A 23,292-nucleotide genomic window follows, 5' to 3' on the forward strand; every position below is an offset into this window, starting at 1 on the left:
TTCTTTCTCAGACTATAGAATCGCCTCGGCAGCTTCCTCCTCGCTCTCCTAGCATATGAGTACTCTTAGCCTCCTGCTTCCTATTGTCTGATACTTCTACAATTGCCTAAGCAACCTATTTATAATTGTTGGGTTTGATGGACAATTCCCATCCTTACCTTTCTTATGACGTCATTGTTTACGTCATTGTTTGTTCTCTTGCACCAGTTACATTGTTGGTGCTCTATGACCTAAGTGCTTACGTCACTATGCAATAGTGTTGAGAGATGCTTCAGATGCACTATCCTCCTCTTTTATCATGTGACTCTCAGATGCATTGTCTTCTTCCTTCATCATGTGAGTTGATTCCGTTTCATTATTGCTTTTTTCAGATATCTCTAAGGCACATAGCTGGCACTTGTGGTCTTCTCTGTCTTTTATCAAATAGCAGAGATTTCTCTTTATCCCTTCAGGGAGCTTTTCCAAAAGTCCAGATAAGTTGTAGAATGCTGATTCAAATTCCACCAAGAGTCTCATCTCTCTTTCTTCAATTTCATTTCTTTTACTGGACACAAGTAGAGTATTTCTACTTTTATAATTAATCCTTGTGTGAGATTCCTTCGTTATTTTTTGAGTTCTTTCAAAGACCCTTGCTAATGTGCTGGCTAGCCTTCCTTGATGACTGTAAATTGTTAAATCTTGAATCTGATCAATTGGTTGAAAATTTCCTGGGAAGACGGACATGAATATTACTTGGTGTGCTGGAACCAAGCATTCTTCTTCTTCATTAAAAATAGGTTGACTGTTTGTAAATTTTAGAGATATATCCCTTGGATTTACATTGTCAATCATATTTTTAAATCTCTTTACTGCATCAACGAATCCTGCAGGAAACTCACTAATAATTTTTAGATCATTAAAAATTAAAATTGTATCAATTAATCCATACTGGAAAAACTGATAGGTGTCAGATGGGAAAGCATCTGGAAATATAACCAGCTTTGTTAGCTGTTCTTTGGCAATAGGATAATATCCCAAAATTGTCCTTTTTTCTTCAGTCCAATTCAGGACTATGTTAAGGGTTTCTCTGAGATTAGATCTACAGACCCTTTTCTTTTCCTTGATTTCAGCCCTTGTAGGAATGTTTCTTATTATCCCTGTTCTTTGGGTTTGAATTGGAGCTTTATCTGCCCTTTTTAGGGTTTGCTCTGGATGGAGAGCTTCATATTTCCTGAAGGATTCCTTTGCCTCTTCCAGTGTTAAAAACCCTCCTTTATGAATTATCCTTGATTGATGTGTGAATGGTGCTGCTTTTTCCCAGGCATCATATACTCCTTTCATGGGGCCATTATAAATTACATAATATTTTTTATCTTGGGTGGATTTTTTAATGATTTCAGCAATTGTTTTATTTTCTGAAATTTTTTCTTCACCTGATTTGTCCACCATGCTTAGCTGGCTGAACTCTGATGGTTTTGCTTGTTGTGTTGATTTCATTGCTTCAATGGCCTTCTTGAGGGATTGGATTTGTATCCTTATTTGCTGACAATGCTTGCATTTTTCGAGTTCTTGCTTATATTTTTGAATTTCTTGATCTAATGCGTTGTAGACGAACTCCATTCTCTTGTTAATGTATCTGCAATAACATTTTTTTCACCCTTAATATATTCAATTTTTATTGGATATTGTAACAAAAATAATTGCCATCTTACCAATCGTCCATGATTATAATCAACTTTTAAATTATATCGTATGAAACCTGTTAGGTAACTTGAATCTGTCCTTAATGTAAATTCTCTGGGTAGTAAATCAATTTTTCATTTCTTAAGAGATTTAATTGCTGCTAGAGTTTTCTTTTCATGAGTGGTATATCTCTATTCTGTTGGAGTAAAAGTCCCTGAAATATACCTGCAAAGTAATTCCTTTAGGGAATATTTAGAATCTAGTGATTCTTTTTCTTGTTCCAAACTTTTTATAGCTTTCTTAGCTTTTAGACATCCTGATCAGGTTATGTCTGAAGCATCTGTTTCTACTATTAAGTAGTCGTTTTCTTCTGGAATATAAAGTTCTGGAAGTTTTTCACATAATTCTTTAATTCTTTGAATTTGCATACTATCTTTTTCATCCCATTTCCACTCTTTTTTAGTACTTATTTTTGGAAATAAGCTTTTAGTGTATTCTGTTATATTCTTTAAAAATCCTTGATCAGAAATATAATTTATACACCCTAAAAATCTTTGTAATTGTTTTCTATCTTCTATTTTATTAGGAAATAAATTTACCTTTTCTAAAACATTTGGTTGAAGTTTTAGCTTTCCTTAAGTAGATAGAATTAATTCAAGAAACTCTATTTCTTGTTTTGCTATTCTTGCTTTCTTTTTGCTAAGAACTAATTATTTTTCTTTACATCTTTCTAAAACTATTAATAATTTTTGAAGATGATATTCTTTATCTTGTTTTGTAAAAATTAGTATATCATCAATGTACACTAAAACAAATTCATTTAACTTTTAGATTTTCTTCCATAAATCTTTGATAAATACCTGGGGCTTGTTTTAATCCAAATGGTAATACATTTCATTCATAGAGCAACACACTTGTTGATTCTTTTGTTGGACAAGTAAAAGCAGTTAATTTCTTTGTTTCTTCGTCTAAACGAAATTGCCAATATCCTGATTTTGCATCAAGAGATGAAACCAAGTTGCTCCTTTGATTTTTTCTAAAATAGAATCTTTTCTTGGAAGTTTATGAGCATCACCAATAGTTGCTTCATTCATCTTATAGTTAATAACCATTCTTCGTTTTTCCCTTTTAATTTCATTATTGTTTTCGACGTAAAAAGCTGGAGCCGCATGAGGACTTTTACTTAATCTTATAATTCCTTTTTCCAAAAGATCTTTACATTCTAATGAGAACTCTTCTCTATCTCTTGCGGAATAAGAAATTTTATTTGGAACATTTATCTCTTTTGTAGAATCTTTTAATTTAATGCTTACTAATTCGTTATTTGTATTTTTAATATCTAAAGGATTTTCAGCACAAATTTCATCCAAAAGTTCTCCTATCTTTATCTCAAGATTATTTTTTGGAATATTTATCTGAAAGTATAAATTTAAATAACATGTTTCTAATATAGAAAATATTTTAAATTTTAAGATCTTATCTATAGTAGTAGTTAGTATTTTTATACGTTTTGATTTTTGATTTATTGAAGAATTGTGTGGAGCTTTTAAAACTATATATGTTAATTCTTGAATGAATGGATGATATAGCTTTAAAAAGTTATTGCCTATGATAAAATCCATTCCAGAATCTAACATATATATAGATGGAACAATGAACCTATAATTTTGAATAAAAACTTCAGCCATCTCTGCTTTTTGGTCAATTTTATGTATTGATTTGTCAGCTATTCTAACTCTTAATAGTTTCTTTAATTTTTTCCAATCAAGCTTTATATTTGTACTAGCAAAGCATTGTGTTGCTCCAGTATCTATGAAAGCATTTATGAACTTTTCTGATATTTTTATGGTAATAAATGTGGCATTATTACTCAGTCTCTGAGTCTGTTTCTGAGACATATTCAAAAATATAGTCTAAGTTATCATCAGATTCTTTTAATGGTTCCATGAAACAAGACTTAGCAATTTCTATTTGTTTGGTAAGATCATTTTTATCCTTCTTTTTTGGACATTCATTTGCATAGTGTCCTTCTTCTTGGCAATACCAACACTTACAATTTTCTTTTTTATTTGGGCAATAGTCATTTTTTTGTCTTTTGTTTTTATTGTTATTTCTCTTTCTAAAATACCTATTTTTTCTCCAGTTTGGATAGTATTTTCTTTTTCTAAATTGATATTTTCTTTTTCTTTGAAAATTTTTATTAAGACCATATTTTTGAGGTATCTCTTCATTATCCTGACAACAAATTCTAATTATATTTGCAAATCTTTTTTGAGTTGCTTCTTGCATACAACGTTCTTTTATTTCCTCTCTTATTGCAGAGGTTGCTCCACCAAAATTATTTTCAATTGTCCCTCTATTTATTTCTCTTATAAATCTTCCCATTATAAATTCATTAGCAGGATATGGAAGTTTTGTTATATACATACTAAGATAATTATTTTTATCTTCTTCTTTTAATTTGTAATAATGTATTCTATATTCATATATATAAGACTCCACATTACATAAATCATATATCTGAATGTTAGCTAAATGATTTTTTGCTTCTTGATATTCTTTATTATAGACTTCTTGTCTATGATCTATAATATTTTTTCCAAAAAATTCTTTATATAGAATCATCATTATATATAATATCTTATCATAAGCTGTTGTTTTTGTTGCTAATTCTTCTATTATTTGGTTTTCTATTGATGTCATATAATCTCTTATAGCTCCTTTAGTATGAAATCCTATGTAATTCCAAATGTCTCTTCCAGACAATTCACTAAGTTTTGGATTAGTAAAGGCTTCTAATAAGAAGGAATTCAACCAGTTTTCGAAAATTTCTTTTTCATCCTTTTTACAGTCTAAATCGAGTATTCTTTCTCCTTCCATTTCCTGGATTTTAGGAACGTATTTTGATGGTATTTTTGTATATTTTGAATCTTTATTTATAAACCTTTTTTTAAAAGCATAATTATCAAAACCTATTTCCCATTTAAATTGAGATTGATTATCCTTAGATGTTCCAGCTTCATTTTTTACTTGTATTGGAATTGCTGGTTCTTCGTCACTTGAATAATCTAGGATGTGTTCTTCATTTTCTATATTTTCAGAATTTACTAATTCTTCTTCTATTTGAAATTCCTGTTCCATAATATTATTTTCTCGAGCCATTTTTAATTGTTTAAAAAGCATTGTAACTTCTTCTAATTTTTCTTCAATATTCATAATTTTAGTGGTGGTTTTACTTTTAAATCTGTTATGTTGATTATATTTTGAAATTTTTCTTCTTTGGGATTCTCTTTTTTCTTATTTCTTTGAAATTTTATGGATACTAATATTTCTTCAAACATATCTACTATAGAATTTAATTGTGGGTTAAAAGTATGATAAAGATGTGGGGAATCATTTCCATGGTAACATTTCTTAGAAATTCCGTGTGAAAAATAAGTTTTTTCAAGTTTTTGAAGTCCTTCAATAAAACTTATAGTAAAATAAAGATTTTGAGAAAAATCATTTTGTATTGATTTTAAGAATTCGGTGTCATTACAGTTAACATTGGTTAAAATCATTAATTTTTGATCTATTAATTTTGATAACTTAATTATTTCTTCTCTTAAATCTTCTAATTTACTTTTTTCCATTAGGTGACGCTTTTCTTTGTGAAGAGTTACGGTTTAAAGTGAAAAGTGTGGCTTTAAAAAGTGTGGTGTAAGCATATCTTTAAATCTGTATGACTTTTTGCTCTGTATACTAAAATTCACTAACTAAAAAATGTTCACGACTTTTTAATAATAAAAGAACTCACACATTATTTTAACTTTTTAAGACGTGATAAAAATATCTGATTATTAAAAATAAAATTTTAATAAAATCTTGTTAATTATCAAAGTTGAAAAGTTTATAAATCAAATGTTTATTCTTTTTTAATATATCTTTAAATGAAATATATAAATATTATACGAGACACAAAATTAAGTTGTTAGTCAATTATTAAAAAAATATTTTAAATTATTTTTGTGACGTTTTAAAATATTATTAAGATATTTTATTGGTATAAAATTTAAAAAATATTTTTGCCGATAATTTTGATAATTCTAAAACATTTTTAATATTTTCTCTGATTTTTTATATTAAAGTATTCTTTTCTCTCTTTGGTTTTTAAAACTTTTAAAAATACTAATTTACTTTAATTCCTAATATTTTAAATAAACTGTAATTCTATTTTTACTCTTTCCATTATCTCTTATCTCAGTTTTAAACCATTAATGCAATCCTCTCTTCTTTTTCCTCTCTTTTCAAACACAACCATAACTGCATTCTCACCATAAAGAAAATTCGGGTATAAAGTGCCCTTAACAACAGTGGTTAAGAGAGTAAATTAAGAAAAGTTTGGCTTTCTCAACATATTTGATACAATGAAACTTAAAAATAAATATTATTTTGTATTTTTTATTAAAAAAAATATTTTGTAGTATTTTTAATTAATATCCTTAGAAGGTGTATAGTTTGTAAAAAAATTTTAAATTTCAAAAAAAAATTATATTGTAAAATAATTTTGATGTAAGTTTTAGTATAAAATTCTCAATAATGTATTAATTATATATTTGGTCGAAAATTGTTATCCTGGGTATGTAGTAACCTATTGTCCAACAATAAATTCTTAAATAAAATTTAAATATATGGTAAATTAGTTCTTATATTATATTTTGGTACATACATGTTGTGAATTTCGGTATTTGTGGAACATTTTATTTTAAAAAATTGCAATATTTTTTTTCTCCGAGGATAGTTACTCTGAAATGGGAGTAGCACAGCAAATTAATCATACTGCTCAAGTTGTTCATCAATTAATACACTTGATTGCAAGCTTGTACAAATAATTAATCGAACATATATCCATCAATTTCTGTTTCCACTTTCTCACCCTTCATTCATGATGATGCTCTTCGAATTCTACATCCCTTGGAGGCTTACAATTTATTATTTGCATTTAAATACATCATAAAAATCCTTGATGATACACAAAGAAAGAAAAGAAACAAAGACATGAAGAATTAAACCATGCATGCATGCAAATTAAGTTGCCAAGCCAACAACAACAACAACCTAGTTCTGCACAATGGCTAATAAAATGGAACTATGGATTAGAAGGAGAGAAAGGTGGGAGTGGAGGCCATTTTCCAAACTTGGGGTGATGGTGGAAGAAGGACTTTGGAGGGAGCTTAGGAAGGGGTGGACATGGAGGCTTCTTGAAAGGTGGCAACTTTGGAAGAGGAGGAAGAGGCTTCCATGGTGGAAGCTTTGGTAGTGGAGGAAGAGGCTTCCATGGTGGAAGCTTTGGTAGTGGAGGAAGAGGTTTCACAAATGGTGGACATGGTGGTTTACCAATAACTACTGGTGGTGGCTTGTAAATTGGAACAGGAGGTGGAAGAATCTTGGGGGGAAGAGGTGGAAGAATCTTGGGAGGAAGAGGAGGACATGATGGCTTTGGAACAGGTGGAGGAAGAGGTTTAACATATGGTGGTGATGGTGATGGTGATGGTGGAGGCTTAGTCTTTGGTGGAGATGGTTTTGGTGATGGTGGAGGCTTGGTCTTTGGTGGAGATGGTTTTGGTGATGGTGGAGGCTTTGTCTTTGGTGGAGATGGTTTTGGTGATGGTGGAGGCTTTGTCTTTGGTGGACATGGCTTCTTGGGAGGTATAACTATTGGTGCCGGTGGCGATGGAGGCGGCTTCGGCTTCTCGACCTTTGGTGGTGGACATGGCTTCTTGACAACTGGCACAGGTGGAGGAAGAGGCTTCACAATTGGAACTGGTGGTGGAAGAGGCTTCACAATTGGAACTGGTGGAGGAAGTGGTGGTTTCTCAATTGGAACTGGTGGAGGAAGAGGTGGTTTCTCAATTGGAACTGGTGGTGGAAGAGGTTTTTTATAGATAGGTGGAAAGAAAGGGTGAGGGTGTTTATGGAAAATCTTTGGTTTTGGTGGTAATGGTGGAAATTTCTTATGAGGAATTGGAAAATGTGGAACTGGTGGAAATTTCTTGTGAGGAATTGGAATATGTGGAAGCTTAGGCAAGTGAGGGTGTTTGAAAAGAGGGTGGTGTTTGAATAGAGGGTGGTTAAAGAGAGGGTGTTTGAACAAAGGCCAGAAGAATTTTGAAGGGCATGTAACTGATGAAAACTTCAGTTTTCCAACAGTGCTAAGTTTTGATTTGGTGAGAACTATTTTAGAGTGGTGAAGGCCATCATCATCATGTGCAGGGCATGGTGCAGCTTTTGCACTATGCAATTGAGCATAGCACTCTTCTTTGACTTCACCATCTTTTACTATGTCCTCTGGAATTGTTACTTTGAAGTTCCCATTCTTGTCAAACTCACCTTCACCTCTTCTTTTGAAGTCTCCATTTGATACTTTGCAATCTATACTCACCTTTAATCCTGAAAGATATAAAGTTCATAAGATTCTGCATATATGTTATGGTTCTCTTATAGTAAATATGAACATGCCACAAGATTGTACACATGACAGGTTCTCTACATATTCCAAAGTACTAAAACACTTAAATTGGTATGAATATATTATATGGTAACTTATTTTTTCATTATTTACAAAATAGTATAAGAAATAAATCATTCAGATATTTTGTATGTATTATATAAGATAGTATAATAACTGTGTATACCAGAAAATGCTTGTTCTATGTTAATATTATTCTCCTTGCAATCTGTGCATTCTCCAATTCCAACTACCTCCAATGTACTTTGGTCTCCATGGCAAAATCCAAGACCCAAAAAAAGCACTGACAACAAGAAGCACACAAGTGCTCCTTGATGCCAAGTGAAAATCTGCATTATATTGATGGAACTGCAATAATGTCACAGTTCCCAGTAACACTAATAAGAAGCTATTAAGGTGAGTAAGTGTGTGATAAGATTGAGATTCACATAAGCTAAGCTTATTATATATATACATATAAATGTTGGGTATTGTATATCTTCTAAGTTAGGCTCACCGACAATGAAATTAAGATCATCACATGGTTCAAGGGACCCTGTTTCTGACTACATTACACAGAAAGAAAAAGACATTATTAAGGGCATGTGTAGCAGTTTCCTTGCAAAGCAAATGGCATTATCTTTCATTGAATGTGTTATGAACTCTCAACCATACAGCTAAGTGTATCTTAATGTCAAACATCTGTTTCAACCTACTTTAAAGGTCTCTAATAAATGCATTTCGTCACTTGTTAAGTTTACTTCATAGTGTTTAATGTGTTGACAAGGAGAAAGAACGGTTTATGCTTTCTGGTACTCTTCACAAGTGAAAAAGGTTGATTTGTTTTACTCTCAACTTTTAACAGAAAACAGAAAGTATAACATAACAGGAAATTAACTAAACCAGTTAACATTAATCTCTTAACTAAGACTATGTTTGACAAATGTTGGTAATTCAATTAAGAAAAAAGATAAATGGCAACCGAAGGTCAAATAAAACTTTGAGGTGTTTCAACTTTGAAGTTCCAAAAGATGAGGTGGCGTGAACCACATGCTTCAACTAATTCCTTAGTTTTCATCAACTGTATCACATGAAGTTTTATGAGAATAACAGAAAGGATTATGAACAAAGTGATGCTTCTGCATTCGAGCATAATAAAGACAACATGATCACACATGCACCTGTATAAATTTTTTCATGTAAAGTAGTTGATTATGCTGACCAACTATAATATGATTGAACCACTTAAAAGAAAAGAGAGAATAGGAAGATGCATAATTCCTTGTGAAGAATAGCCCTTAGTCTTGTGACTATTGATAGGGAAAAAAAAGGCTACTGTTACAAAAGTTGTATTCCACAATAGCTTGATGCTTGAAATGTTTTTTTTTTTTTTTTGAAATATCACCTATGAGTCAATATAGCCTTTAAAAGATACCACATTGAGTAAAGTTGATCCTCTCTTTAATTTTAGGTTAATGTATCCTGATAATTACGAATATGCAAGATAAATTTTTCTCAAAAATAAAAAAACAATGAGTCAAGTTGTCTTTTTTGTTAAATTTTTACTAAATGTGTTATTGATAGTTGTCCACTTATGAACTAAAATTTGTCACATTACGATTTTAAGGTGCTATATGACATTTAACAAGTGGGGATGATCCCATAAAGACGTAAAACGTCTTTTTTGTAAAGACGTTTATGTGTCGCATTATTATTGAACGTATTAATAAATCGATTATTTTTTAATTTCTTAACAAATTAGAATAAAACCGATTTTTTTTAATAACAATAACAAAATCTATTTTTTTTAGAAATTTAATTGTATTTTTAAATTTTTAGGGATTTAAATGTCCGCAAAACAAAAAATTAGAGATATATTTGTTTTTTTATAAAAAAATTTAAAGATATTCGATTTAAATTGTGTAATTCGATCGGATCAAATCGGGTCTAATAATCATAATACAGACAATTGAGTTTATTATTGTTGCTATAATAAATCGATTTTGTTCTAGTTTATTAAAAAATAAATTATTAACCGGTTTAATAAAAATGTCCAATAATAACATGACACAAAAAGACATTTTTAGTATCTATTAAAGTGGTCTCCTAACAAGTGACGTGCATGTAAAAATTAAAAAATTATTAGAATAATCAATTTAACACACATTGGTATTGTTTAGAGACCAAATTCAAAGCCTGATTTTTTTTATGAACCAAATAGACTTAAACCTTTGTAACTTCCATCATAAGTTTATTTAACCTGAGCCATATTAGTTTAGGTTTAACAATTTATTTTATTTTATATTTTAAAAAGTAAAGTGTTATACAATTTATTCAAATTTAAAGTTCAGTCTTACTATAAGAAATCAGAACAAGCTAAGAATATTTACTTCCGTGACAAATATGTAATAGTGGGAAAATAGTAACTTTTTTTTTTTAATGTGAATTGTCATCAAATATGTCATATGTTGGTTCTCTATTATATGTCAACGGTTACTAATAACATCATCGGATTTTAAATCATTGAAAACAATTAGATTGTTCGTTAATTACTCTTGAAAAACTAAATTCTAAAAGTAGTTAGGTAGAATAGGCAGATTATGTTATAATAATTAATTTATGCATATATACATGGTTTGTATAGTTATCTATTTCGCAGGTAGCTATGTAAGGAATAATGTACAAATTATATATTTTGAAGAGTGAAGTTAAATATAAAGTTGACAATTTTAACTAAATTTTTAAAAAGGGTATGCATTGCATATGATGTATTTTTTTTTTCTATTATAAAAAAGACAATTTTTATTCTTGAAAAATATTTTTTATCATAATCAATAAGACTTATAATTTAATATCCTAGTCTTTTATAAGGGTTCAAATGCCTTTTAGGCTTTTACTCTCCAAGATAAAAAGGCTAAAATCTATAAGATATTTTTTCTTGTTATAATTAATAATTGCCACTATTTTAGTTTCTAGGTACACCTATTTAGATATTTCATAGACATTCGTTGTTGCCATGATTATGAATTATGATCCATCTTTTCATTATGATTTTTTTGGATATATGATATAGTTATAGGATTGCAAAACTCTATCAATTATAGAAATAAAATTATGACGTTTTGCTAATTTCTAGTGAATTATTCTATAGAATTGGCTATCACTTTCCAAAGAATCTAAACTTGCTTATGCTATTTATAGTCTTAAATTAATTTTGCTAAGTAGCTAAAGCCTCCTACTATGAACGGCATTTATTAAATATAAGCTCAAGTATAGCACATGATAATAGTTAGATGTAATTTTCATTTCAGGTTCTAAAACTGGAGGATAAGTCAATTTGATTTAAAAATAATCCATTAAGATCTCAACTTTAAAATAATGTGACCCATGTTAACATTTAGGCAAATTTTTGTCTCACAACTTTTAGTATAGTGATAGTTAAATACCACCATAACATTATAATGGCCAGTAGACATGGTCAATATAGTTTTCGAATTGAATCTTGTGATTTAGTTAGTGTCTACTAATTTTAATTTGATTAAGTAATATGAACCAAATTAAGATATTATACCATAAATAAAATTAAAAAATATTATGTATATATTAAAAATTAGTTACTAAATCAGTTATTATATATTTTGTGTATAAATATATGTATTATTTAACTTATTTTTAATATGTATTTTATATTTCAACTTGTATTTTAGTAATTAATTTTTAATGTACACGTAACAAGATTGAATAAAATATATCCACATTAAGTGAAGAGAGATGTTGGTTGAAAATTAGGCATTGGTCAATAGAAGTGGTTTCTTTAAAATGAGTAAAGTGACAATTAGGTTTTTGAGAATTTTGATATCAGACTAATTAGTTCATAAATAAAATAAAAATATTAATTAAATCCTCTATGATAATAAACAGTGGATATGTTATATTCTTCTGTTTACGGATACCGTTATCTACTAATGTGTCTCATTGCTGTCACAAAAACATGAGAATGATGATATTGTAGATTGTGAAACATTCATTGTCTTATGAATTTCCATGTAGATTGTGAAACATTCATTGTCTTATGAATTTCCATATAACTGTCGTTAATTACTCTTTATTTTATCATAAATCCTAACAAAACATGTAAAATTTTACTTCAAAAGTTATTATTCCATGACAATTCTCCATAAACATACATGTTAATGATAAATTGATAGAAAAAGATAACATATCCACTGTTTGCTTTTCTAGAAGACTTAATTAATACTCTTTTTTTCAAAGACTAATTAGTTTGAGATCAATATCCTTAAAGAACTAATTACCACTTTACTCGTTCAAATTGAAGACTGTCATTTTAAAAAATTAAGATCTGACTAATTTAAGAGACCAAAATACACTTTAGCATTATTAAAAAAATAGAAACATCAAATTTATCAAAATTTGCTATAATTAAGAGGCAAGTTCACTTTTAGTAGAGCCCTTTTTTTTTTTTAATTTAGTGTCAACTACGAGCTTTTTCAAAGTACCCAACCACCAGTATTCATATTCAGAAGAAACTATTACATGCCATGTCAGTTGCCTATAATAATTATTAATGAATGTAAAACAGAGGAAGACAGGGACCCGAAACCAGAAACCAAAATTCAAAGTTCACCACCCATAGTAAACGCGAAAAATATAGTGAAATCGAACATTATCTAACAAAAATTCTAACAGTAACAAAAGTTGTGCTATCCTTCCTAACTCGGATATGCCTGTTAGTTTTTCTTAGAAAAAAAAAAAAAAACTCAACTTCATTGGGATAAGTAAAAAAAAATGTAGAAACTTCTTTTAAACTACAACAGAGAAGGGCAGGACTTTCAGCCTAAATTTTAAAACTATTTCCTCATGCTCTCTTTAAAGTTTAAACTCTCCAATCTAATCTGAGTTACATGATTCTTCACTCCATGGTAGACTTTTGTGTGGCTGAAACTTGAAAGTATTTGTTCATCTACTTCTTCTTCTTTGATTTGTTTGCATTGGACTGAGCATATGCAGTTCCCTGGTGTCAAAAAACAGGAAATGGACAGATTTCAGAAGCCTAGCAATGTTTTATAGTATTAAGAAAAGTGAAGGAGGATAACAAAAACACAACTTTAAAACAGAACTGCAAGAGAGAGAGAGATGCTTGCATGCTCTTGAAGCACATTTTATTTGTTCTACAGGAACATTCACAGCCACTGATTTCTGATTTTTTATGTAACTTCTAGAAAATGTTATAAATGAAAAAAAAAGTGGCTATAAATTTTCCTAGAGCATGCATTAAAAATGCTGCAGGAGACATGGAATCCGATATATACGGCATTCATACAAACCTCGAGCCATTCATCCATTGAAGCATCTGTTGATCTAGTCCCAACTTCAACCTTTGGAGCCCTCTTTGTTTTCTGAGAAAATATTCATAACATTATCAGAAAGAGTATAAAAGTGGCTTGAGAGATAGACAAAAAGTTTAGAGATTTATTTTATAATTTAAATCATAATCAGCTTCGTTTCTCAATATTATATATGCTTGAACCAAAAAAAAAAAAAAAAACGTAAACAAGCCAATCTATATGACATCTGACACCATCCATATCAGTTAAAACAACACATTCACTAACATGATCTCTCCAAATAATGAATTAACTTGTGACCTCATGACATATGGTAGTTAGCAATGAACAAACAAATAAAAGTCCAACGATAAATCAGGACCAACGGAAACTCTGAAGCTACTGCGACTGGGATTAGCAATCCATTTAATATTGGATTACTTTTGAAAAAGTAGAGAGATTGTTAATACCTTAGATAGGTGTTGTATTTGACCATGAATCCATAGCCCCAGGAGGACGAGGAGGGCAATTCCAAGAGTAACAAGGAAGACAGATTCCATGCTAAGAAAGCCACCGGCCTCGGCAACTTCAATAGTGCCGTTAAAGAAGGTATTCTGGTAAGGATGCTGGTCTATCTCATACAAAATAGTGCCAACAAGGTCAAAAGTTCCAGGCTGCACAGAAGAAAAATAATCAGGTATAATGCGTATGTAACTGCTTTGTGATGTTCCGAGCAAGAAGCAAAAGTATCATTGACCTTCAAAACAATGGAAATACCTGCAAGAACTTGCTTACAGCAAATTCATATGGGAATGTAGCCTGTGCAGAAGCTGGCACGGTACCATTGTTGAAAACCTGAAATTACAACAAAAGTTTATACTTAAATCATATATGCTGGCTACCATTTCCAGAATCAGTATAGTCTTAATGACATGGTACAAGCCCTTTCGAGGGTCAGCTATGTAGTCATGGTACAAAGTTTCAACAACATATTAGCTACTAGATGAAAAAAGGAATTGCAGAAAATTGGAAAAGCTGTCAAAGCAGAGATATGTTTGGGTATTCTGAATCTCTAGCTTCAAAATGATAGGCTACCATATGGGATAAAAGGGACTCTGGAGAAAATAAAAAGGGAATGGGAGATATCATAACTAGTTAACTACACCCCCATCATCAACCCCCCCCCCCCCTCTCTCTCTCTCTCTCTCTTTCTCTTTTCTTCTGCAGAGGTGTCATATCCATAGATTTTATATGCAAACCTGCTAAAAGGCCATTGGATAGAGATACCAAATAACACAATTTAAATTCTAATGTATGAAAATCAAACAATAGATGTATCAAAATCCAGTCTTTTAAGAAAACAAAACTTTGTTCTATCTTCCACCTTCTGTCAGTTATGTGCACCCACCCAAACAATACAGATCACAGTATGTGTTAAAAATTGCAACTACCCAACATTATATAAGTTTGCTTGTATTGCTACCCAGAACTAATTTTTGGAGTATTTGAAATTCTCAGTTTCAAAATAAAAACCTTATTCCCAATATTGACCTAAATTCTTGAGGGTCTCCACCATTTACATCATTTGGAAGCATAAGTTCATAACACCTAATGACCTAAACAAGCATGAAACTGAGAGTAATTTCGGAAGCATAGTCCTTGAATGCAAGCAAATAACCAAATTCAATGACAAATTATTACCTGAGCAGTAAGATTTTGGACAAGCAGACGATGATCAAACGGCAGGTGAACACTAGCCCTAATTGCAATGACATTCATGCTCGAATCACCTGTTTTCAGTCCATATAACAAATGAAATCAACTAATGGATGAGAACTTTATTTATTTATTTATTTATTTTTATTGCTTAAATGCTGGCCTCTAACAACAGGGAACTCAGAAACTATTAAGAAAAATGATGTAACATAAACTGAAGAAATGTTTATTTTTAAACGCGTGTTATAAGACAAAAATGAAAGGCACAATAGTAGGACAGAAATCTATAAGCAGGATACTGCATTGCTAAAATCACATGTATCAAAGTTTATTGTTACCATCATTTTTCAAACCAACAAGCAGTTCTGTCTCTTCTCCAGCTGTTATCACTGCATCATATGAAAAATAAAATAAAATCAATCCACAGTTGAAAAAATACAAATAAAAGAATACATTGAAAATCACATTTTTGTGGGATAAGCATAATGACTATTACGTCTTGCACTATTTTTCGGAAAAACACATATGGTATCAACTCCAGGAGCAGCAGGGAAGGTCGTTGCATCACCAAAATCTTGGACATCATCACCAACGATGCCAATATCATTTGATTCTTCAGTGGTAGTGTCCACAGCTTCATCTGAATCTGAATCAGACTGGCACCTAGCAACTAGCAAAGAAGAAAAGAACTAACTTCAATCATGGTCATGCACAGAATGCATAAAAACAAACATGCATACAAGTTATTTGTCAGTAGGGAATGAGAGCAAATAAACCAAAATATCACAGAGAGAGTAAAATACTAAAATACAAGCTCTATCAAGCTTATAATCAAAACCATGCTAACAGAACAACCATGCATATGAACAAAACCAGATAAATGTAGCATTCATTTAGTGGCATAAACGCTTCACGAGATTCATGATTCGAATTGAGAATTCGCTTTGAAAAATTCACTAACAAATCAACATCAAATTTATTTAAACGCTGCTGAATGTTTCCATAATTGGTCCTAAAATATAATGCCAGTAGTCAAGTGCCAAAAAAAAATTTATGATAAAAAAATTATATTTTTCACTATCCATAGCTCAATTCCTCAGAAGGGTAATGCGGTGCACTCGTATTAACAAAACAAAGCTGATAAAAAAAAAAAACAAAACAAAATCACGATTTCCAACAATGGTCATAATCCCAAAAAGTCAAAATTCAACGGAGCTAAAAGCAGATCAAAGCTCAAAACCGGAGCTGAAAAGAGAACCACTCGGGTAGCAATTAAAGAAAGAAAAAGTTGAAAGGAATCTTCATTTCCATGACAAATCCAATAACAGATCATGGCAACAGAAACATGCATGGATCGTAGTTCAAAAGCAGATCTAGATCTACAATTTGGGGGTAGCTGACCTTGAACGAAAGGAGAAGCGAGGAGGAGAAGAACGAGAGAGAAAATCCAGAAGGTTTTGACGGAAGCCATGAGTGAAAGGAGGGTCCTTTTCTTCTCCCTAGGGTTGGTGTTGGTGATGGTGGTGTTGTGATAAATGTGGAATTTTCAACACTCCGAAAGAAGCTTAGAGATTTGTAATGTTTGTGTTCGTGAGATTCATGTTTTTCCCAAATCACAATACGACATCAGAACAGTGTCGTTTCACTTGCGCCTGGTTTGTCACTCTCTTATTGGTCCATTTACGTGGCAATTAATGACTCTATTATCCTACTCATCGAAGAAGCAAAAATAGCAAATAAAGTATATAAAATAAAATAAATAAATGTATAACAGTATAAGATTCAATATTATGAGGTTTCAATTCAATCTCAATCCACCCTCCAATTAAAAAGCACTAAATTAGTTCGATCAAAATTAGAAAAATTTGGAGTTAAACTCCAAAGTGGTCCTGAGATTCCCGATTTGCACCAATTTAGTTTCTAACTTACCAATTGTACCATTTATGTTCCCGACTTTGTTAAAATTGCACCAGGGTCGTCCCTCCCCACATCTCCGACCAAATTGACTGCCGCCGGCAGAGACATGGCGCTGAGATGCCACGCTGGCGTAGATAACGGCTAGCTGAGGTGGCAATTGAAACTGTTTGACCCAATTTGGTCCCTATACCTAGTTTTAACCCTAATTTGTAGCATGACGTCGTTATCCCACTTCATCTTCTTGTCTCTGTCCAGCAACGTTTTTCTTGTCTCTGCCCAGCAACGTTCTTCTCATGCTTCCTTTTTGTTACTCGTGAAACTGAAACGAAAACCATGATTGGGTGTCCGAGCCAGGGTCAGGGAAGCTCTACACGATCGACGACGAGAACGCGGAGTCGGACCAGACCGTCGCGGGTGCCTGACCGCTGTGGATGCGGCTGCCGGCCCATGCTTCGTTGGTCCGGAACAAATACCAACCCAGATAAGCCCTTCTTCGATTGTCCAAATTACAATGTGAGTTTTTTGTGAGAAAAATTGTTTAGTGATTTTCTGTTCTTTACTTCTTATCATATCTCATATTCAGATTAGGGGAAAAACATGATGTGGATTTTTTCTCTGGGCTGATGATCTAGAAGAAGAAGAGGAACATGAAGGAAGAGTGGATGCAACTGTAGTTGACAATGAGCAAGTGAGAGTCAATTTAGCCTGGAGGATTGGAAAATTGGAAGCTGAAGTGAGGACCCAAAAATGTATGATACAATTCTTAGGCATGATGGTGTTGTTCGTTGTAGTTGTTGTATTGGTTATGACTTTGAAGTTCTGACAATGTTATGTTGTATGCAATGTGTTCATGGATGAATGAAAGTAAGAGTTGGTTTTTTATCTTCAGTTATATTATGCCCTGTTTTTGATAGACTAGTTATCATAAAGAGAAATAATTATAGATCATCTGAGTAGCAAAGATAATCATATCTGAGTAGCAAAGATAAACATATCTGAGTAGCAAACATTTACATATCTGAGTTGCAAACATTAAAGAAACAAAAGAAGTGCCACAACTAATATATCAAGGCTGGCAATACAAAAGTTTTGACAAGCAACCTACACAAAGCTACTGTCTATTAATTGCCTTTAACAAAACAATCAAGTACTGTCCTAAACATCTTGATGTCAAAGTCATGAATTGTTCTTTTTCCTTGGTGCTCTGAAACCGGGAGTTGGAACAAACTTCATAAAATTGGCCAATCTAAAAGATGTTGCCTCACTGGCTCCTTGCATTGGATCTACACGAATTGATTGAGGTGGTGGTGAGCTCCTCCTTTTGGTGGGCAACTTCTCCGGCCTTGATGGTGCAGGTGCAGTAGTTCCTGCTATGTCCTACAGCAGGAAAATAGCTCAAACACATGAGCCCAGAAAACAATAAAAATATATTTTGCTCTATTGTTTCGTCAAGAATTGTATTACCTGTGATCCTTCGTAGTTTGGTTGTGATATCTCAATCTCCACAACAGGAGGTTTATCAACTGGTGCAGCAGCAATATGAGCTTGAGGGCCAAGATTTAAAGCAGAAGTAGCAGTTTGAGGTTGAGGGCCAGCCTGAGTAGCAGAAGCAGCAGTATGAGGTTTAGGGCCAGCCTCTGAAGCAGCCTTTGATTTGGCTTTATCTGCAGCAGCCTTTGCAGCTGCAACAGCAGCAGCTACTTCATCCAGTCTCTTCTTTGAGCACCCTCTCTTAATATGCCCTTTTACCCCACAATACCTACATGTGAATGGCTTCAAAACCCTTTTCAAACTTCCACTTGGTTTGGCTTTCTTGCTACCACTGTTCCCCTCATCAACATCTTTTCTCCTTTTCTTTGTCAGAGCTTCAGGCCTCCTCCTAATGGTAGGGGCCTATGGATGAGTGTACATGGATTTCTCCCACAATGATTGGCCTTGAAGAGGGTTAATGTGATGGGCATAAGTCTTGTTGTATGCCTCTATAGTACACAGTTGATGACAAAAGTCTTCCGGCCTCTTGTTTACCCTTGCAAGGGCAGCACATGCATGAACACAAGGAATGCCTACAGTTAGTCACACAAATGCAGAGTAAGACAATCACAGTCATCAAAGTACACAAATATTAATAATTAAGTTAAAGAGGTTGATAAAGGTCAGCGGTCAGCATCCAGAATTAGCAAGTGCATAGTCTTTTTCCAAGATCCACTACCATGTTTGTTGGATGCCATGAACCTCAAATTTTTCATAGTCTTCATCACCGGTCCAGATAGGCATCCAGTTCTTTGATTCTTTTCTGATTTTATCTAGGCGACTTTGAATTACAGGGGGGAGTATGCCAACATGATTTGCCAATTTTACCTTATTCTTCGCAATAGTTCTCATCACAAACATTCTCACCTCCTCAAGTAATGTGATGATGGGTTTGCTTCTGGCCTCTTTGATTCTTGCGTTGAAAATCTCACAGGCGTTGTTGCAAATGTTGTCCAGTTTTGGCCTATGGCTGAACTGGGACTTTGTCCATGACTCTCTAGGCCATTTGTTGAGATATGCCCAAGCCTCCTCGTTCACCCTCTTAATCTTGTTCAGATTATCAATGAAATCCTGGAACGTTGTTGATTTGGCACATTCCCAAAGCAGTCCCCTCAACTCAAGGTCCTTCCATTGTTTGTTGAAGTTCCTCCAGAGGTGCCAAACGCAGAAACGGTGGTGAACTCTTGGCATCACCTCCTGCACAGCATGAATTAAACCCTGCAAAACATTGTTGGTACACTATGTGTCAAAACCAAAAAGTGATGTACACACTTTTATCGTGCCACAGAACAGTCCCTGAGTTTACATTAATGACCCTAATATAGTCCCTGACTTTCGCATTTTAATATAATTTAGTCCCTTCATTTAGGTGTAAAATGCACGATTCGTCCCTACTGCTATAGCTACATAATTAACTGTGCATATTATCCACAAGCAACCTCATGCATACAAAATACAACCATATGTAACAACCAATATTCCAAGACAGTTCATTATAAATTCAGAGACTCATAGATTGTTAAAGGCATATGAAAGGTAACATTACCTTCTGCATATCAGAAATAAAGCACCATCCGTTAGTCTTGTAGTCTCCAAGATCAGCATGAAGCAGTTCCAAGAACCATTTCCAAGTGTCCGTATTCTCTATTTCAACTATAGCCCAGGCAATCACGTAAATGTGATGATTGGCATCCTGTGCCACAGCAGCCAAGATTTGACCTTCGAATTGTGTTTTTAGAAATGCCCCATCAAGCCCGATCAAGGGGCGACAACCTGCTTTGAATCCCATATTGTAACCATGCAAACAGACGTACATCTTATCAAATATGACCTCTCCGTTTGGTTGAGGTTCGACACAGATCTGAACCGTAGATCCAGGATTCGTCTTCAGTAAAGTTTCAGCATAGTCCTTTAACTTTGCATATTGTGCCCTCTCATCCCCATATACTACATTCCTTGCATCTGCCAGTGCCCTTGCAATGGAATTTCTATTCAGCATAAGGTCACACTTTGTCCTGAAGTACACAGCAGCCTCACATTACTTGAAACTGGGGTATTTTCTTACCTTTTTCACTAATTTACTAGCAACCCAAGCCCTATTAGCAGCCCTATTGGTGTTCTCCCTTGCACAAGTATGATCGTCGTTGAAAGTTTTGATCTGCCAACATGAGTCATCACAGTCTCTTGAGGCATACACAACCCATGCACACTCTTTCACCTTGCACACAGCCCTGCATCTAATATTGTCATTTTTCTTGAATTTAATTATCCTCCCCTATTGGATAGTATACTCTCTTACATCCTCTCTGAACTCATACTTGGTATTGAATTTCATCCCCACTTGTAGTTGTAGCTCACCGAATCTTGCACCATTTCTAAAGATTGGGAATTCGTCTGAGTCCTCATCAGATTGCAGCTCATCCTCTGAATTAGGAGGAGTCTTCATCTTCTCTGAGTGCCAAGAATTAGCACCATCAGACTCTGCACCTGGGTCAAGTGCTTCATACACATCAACAATCCCTGGAGTTCCCACAAACCCCAATTCCACCTCTCCATCTGACACATCCTCAACCAATGCATCATTTGGTTGCATTATGTTCTCTTTTGTCTTAGCAGCAACATATGCATGTCTCTTGACTTCTTTTAGTTTCCTATTTCTTAGTTTGGACATACTTGCATTGTCTTCACTGCTAGAACTGTCTTCTTGGATTGGCTTAAAGGAACTATCTTCTGAACTATCATCCTCACTAGAGTCATCATTTACAGTTAAGTCAACATGAAGAGCTTTCTTGCCCTTATTAGCAGACCTTCTATATGTTCCAGCAGCTTGAGATCTTGTAATTCTCTTAGGTAAGAACTGAGGTTTGGACTTCATTTTTTATTTGTCTTTTTCTTTTGCTATGGAGCATGCCTTGGTAGTCTCTCTCAATTTGGTTTTCAGGCCTGGGTTGGGTTTTTGAATGGGCTTTTCAGTCAGTTTGGGTTTGGAGATGGATGTTGGGTTGGGCTTTGACTTTGGCATGGGCTTTGATTTATAATTGGGCTTTAGAATGGGTTTGTCATGAGCCCTAGCAGGATTTGGATTGGAGGTTGTGTTATCATCAATGGGGTTTGAAATAGTGACAGGGTTGGTTTCGGGGGGTGAAATAGGATTGTTTTTGGGACTTGGGTTTGCTTTTGGGATGGGATTCGGTTCTGTATTTGGGTTTGACGTGTTGCCATCAGCTTTGGGACCCTCACTAGTGTTCTTCTTGCTCACCAAATCTCCCTCACAAGTATCATCAAGCCATACTACAACTTCATTCCCTGCAATCACCTCTGGTGTGGACACCCCATGCTCAAAATACACATCAACAACTCCATCATTCTTCTGTGCAGCAAAACACATATCTCTTAACTCACCATCACATGTAAGAGCCCTCAGTCCACCATCTAAGCTCCTCCCCGGAGGCAGCCACCAACACTGAATTATGTTGTCATACCCAAGCTCCTTGTAATAGTTCCTTACAAGAACACATCCAACGTGTCCTCATCTAAATCTCCTAAGCAAGTTCTGTTATCTGGTGAGTACACTAATATTCCATCATCATTTTTTTTAAGTGTTCCCCCATGATGGAACATGATATCCATCAAAGTCTCCATCTGCATTATGCAAAAAACCAAATTCAGGAATCAAACAATCAGATTTCATACATGCAAAAACAAAAATTGACATTCAATCACATACAAAACACCAGAAACACCCATCAACTAACCCAACTAAAATTGCATTAAAAACAGAGCATGGAAAAAAATTTCTCCCCCACCCACATAAACCCTAACAGATAATGAAAAAATTTTAAACTTTCATCAACCCAAAATCAAGTTTTCAACAAATACAGACATTGATGCATATTTTTTTTGTTGAAAAGTATTGTTTTTTCCGAGTTCAAACGTACCTTCGTGTGCTCCCGATGAACTCCTTCTGCTTCCGTCAACGACAACGATCGCACAAAACTATAACAATCGCAGCGAACTCCACGGAACAAAACGTTTTCAACCTTCAAACCCTTATACAGTGCCCAGAACTCAAGACTTCATGGTGCGTTGTTTTGGTTTTCAGAAGACGAAGAGGAAGATGAAGTGATTATGGGTTATTTGGGTTTTGTTCTAAACGTATATCAAACGACGTCGTTCCATCTTTTAGCGCCAAAAGTGATCCAGCGTGGCATCTCAGCGCCATGTCACTGACGGCGGCAGTCAATTTGGCCGGAGATGTGGGGAGGGACGACCCTGGTGCAATTTTAACAAAATCGGGGACATAAATGGTGCAATTGGTAAGTTAGGGATTAAATTGGTGCAAATCGGGAATCTCAGGGACCACTTTGGAGTTTAACTCGAAAAATTTGACTTACAATTATTATTATTATTATTATTATTATTATTATTTACATAGTATGAATTAGAGTGACTTTTGAACCTAAAGTCATTTTCAAAATCAATTAAATTTTATTAAATTATGTAATGTTTCATAATAAATCGTTTTATTGTTAAAATGTTAATTATATAGTTTCAATTTTTTATTTAAAAATGGGACAAAAACACAGACACACACACACATAATTATAGTAGTTTTAGATTATTCCCATGAAAATT

General features: G+C 33.4%; 2 protein-coding genes across 2 annotated transcripts; both read right to left on the reverse strand.

The window, feature by feature from the left end:
• Window positions 1–6,471: 6,471 nt before the first annotated feature.
• Window positions 6,472–8,761, reverse strand: PRP4 (proline-rich protein 4). Its single transcript, XM_016332426.3, has 2 exons — window positions 8,337–8,761; window positions 6,472–8,091 (listed from the first exon to the last, which is right to left on the reverse strand). Exons 1-2 carry the CDS (start codon window positions 8,503–8,505, stop codon window positions 6,791–6,793), a joined length of 1,470 nt encoding a protein of 489 aa, XP_016187912.1. The 5' UTR covers window positions 8,506–8,761; the 3' UTR covers window positions 6,472–6,790.
• A 4,044-nt stretch (window positions 8,762–12,805) lies between these two features.
• Window positions 12,806–16,874, reverse strand: LOC107629605 (translocon-associated protein subunit alpha). The gene is made up of 8 exons (XM_016332424.3): window positions 16,612–16,874; window positions 15,707–15,880; window positions 15,549–15,599; window positions 15,196–15,284; window positions 14,272–14,349; window positions 13,965–14,168; window positions 13,495–13,566; window positions 12,806–13,181 (listed from the first exon to the last, which is right to left on the reverse strand). Exons 1-8 carry the CDS (start codon window positions 16,679–16,681, stop codon window positions 13,131–13,133), a joined length of 789 nt encoding a protein of 262 aa, XP_016187910.1. The 5' UTR covers window positions 16,682–16,874; the 3' UTR covers window positions 12,806–13,130.
• Between the last annotated feature and the right edge of the window lie 6,418 nt (window positions 16,875–23,292).

The sequence above is a fragment of the Arachis ipaensis genome, chromosome B3 (genome assembly GCF_059453495.1).
Source record: "Arachis ipaensis isolate K30076 ecotype BB chromosome B3, ASM5945349v1, whole genome shotgun sequence".
NCBI classification, from domain to species: Eukaryota; Viridiplantae; Streptophyta; class Magnoliopsida; order Fabales; family Fabaceae; genus Arachis; species Arachis ipaensis.

Excerpts from the sequence above, each read along its gene's own strand:
- LOC107629605 (XM_016332424.3), bottom strand. The coding sequence starts at position 16,681 with ATGGCTTCCGTCAAAACCTTCTGGATTTTCTCTCTCGTTCTTCTCCTC. Across the intron at positions 15,285-15,548 it reads TGTTGGTTTGAAAAATGATG|GTGATTCGAGCATGAATGTC; the intron begins GTAACAATAAAC and ends GACTGAAAACAG. Across the intron at positions 13,182-13,494 it reads CAATGGATGAATGGCTCGAG|GGAACTGCATATGCTCAGTC; the intron begins GTTTGTATGAAT and ends TTTTGACACCAG.
- PRP4 (XM_016332426.3), bottom strand. The coding sequence starts at position 8,505 with ATGCAGATTTTCACTTGGCATCAAGGAGCACTTGTGTGCTTCTTGTTG. Across the intron at positions 8,092-8,336 it reads CATAGAACAAGCATTTTCTG|GATTAAAGGTGAGTATAGAT; the intron begins GTATACACAGTT and ends TATATCTTTCAG.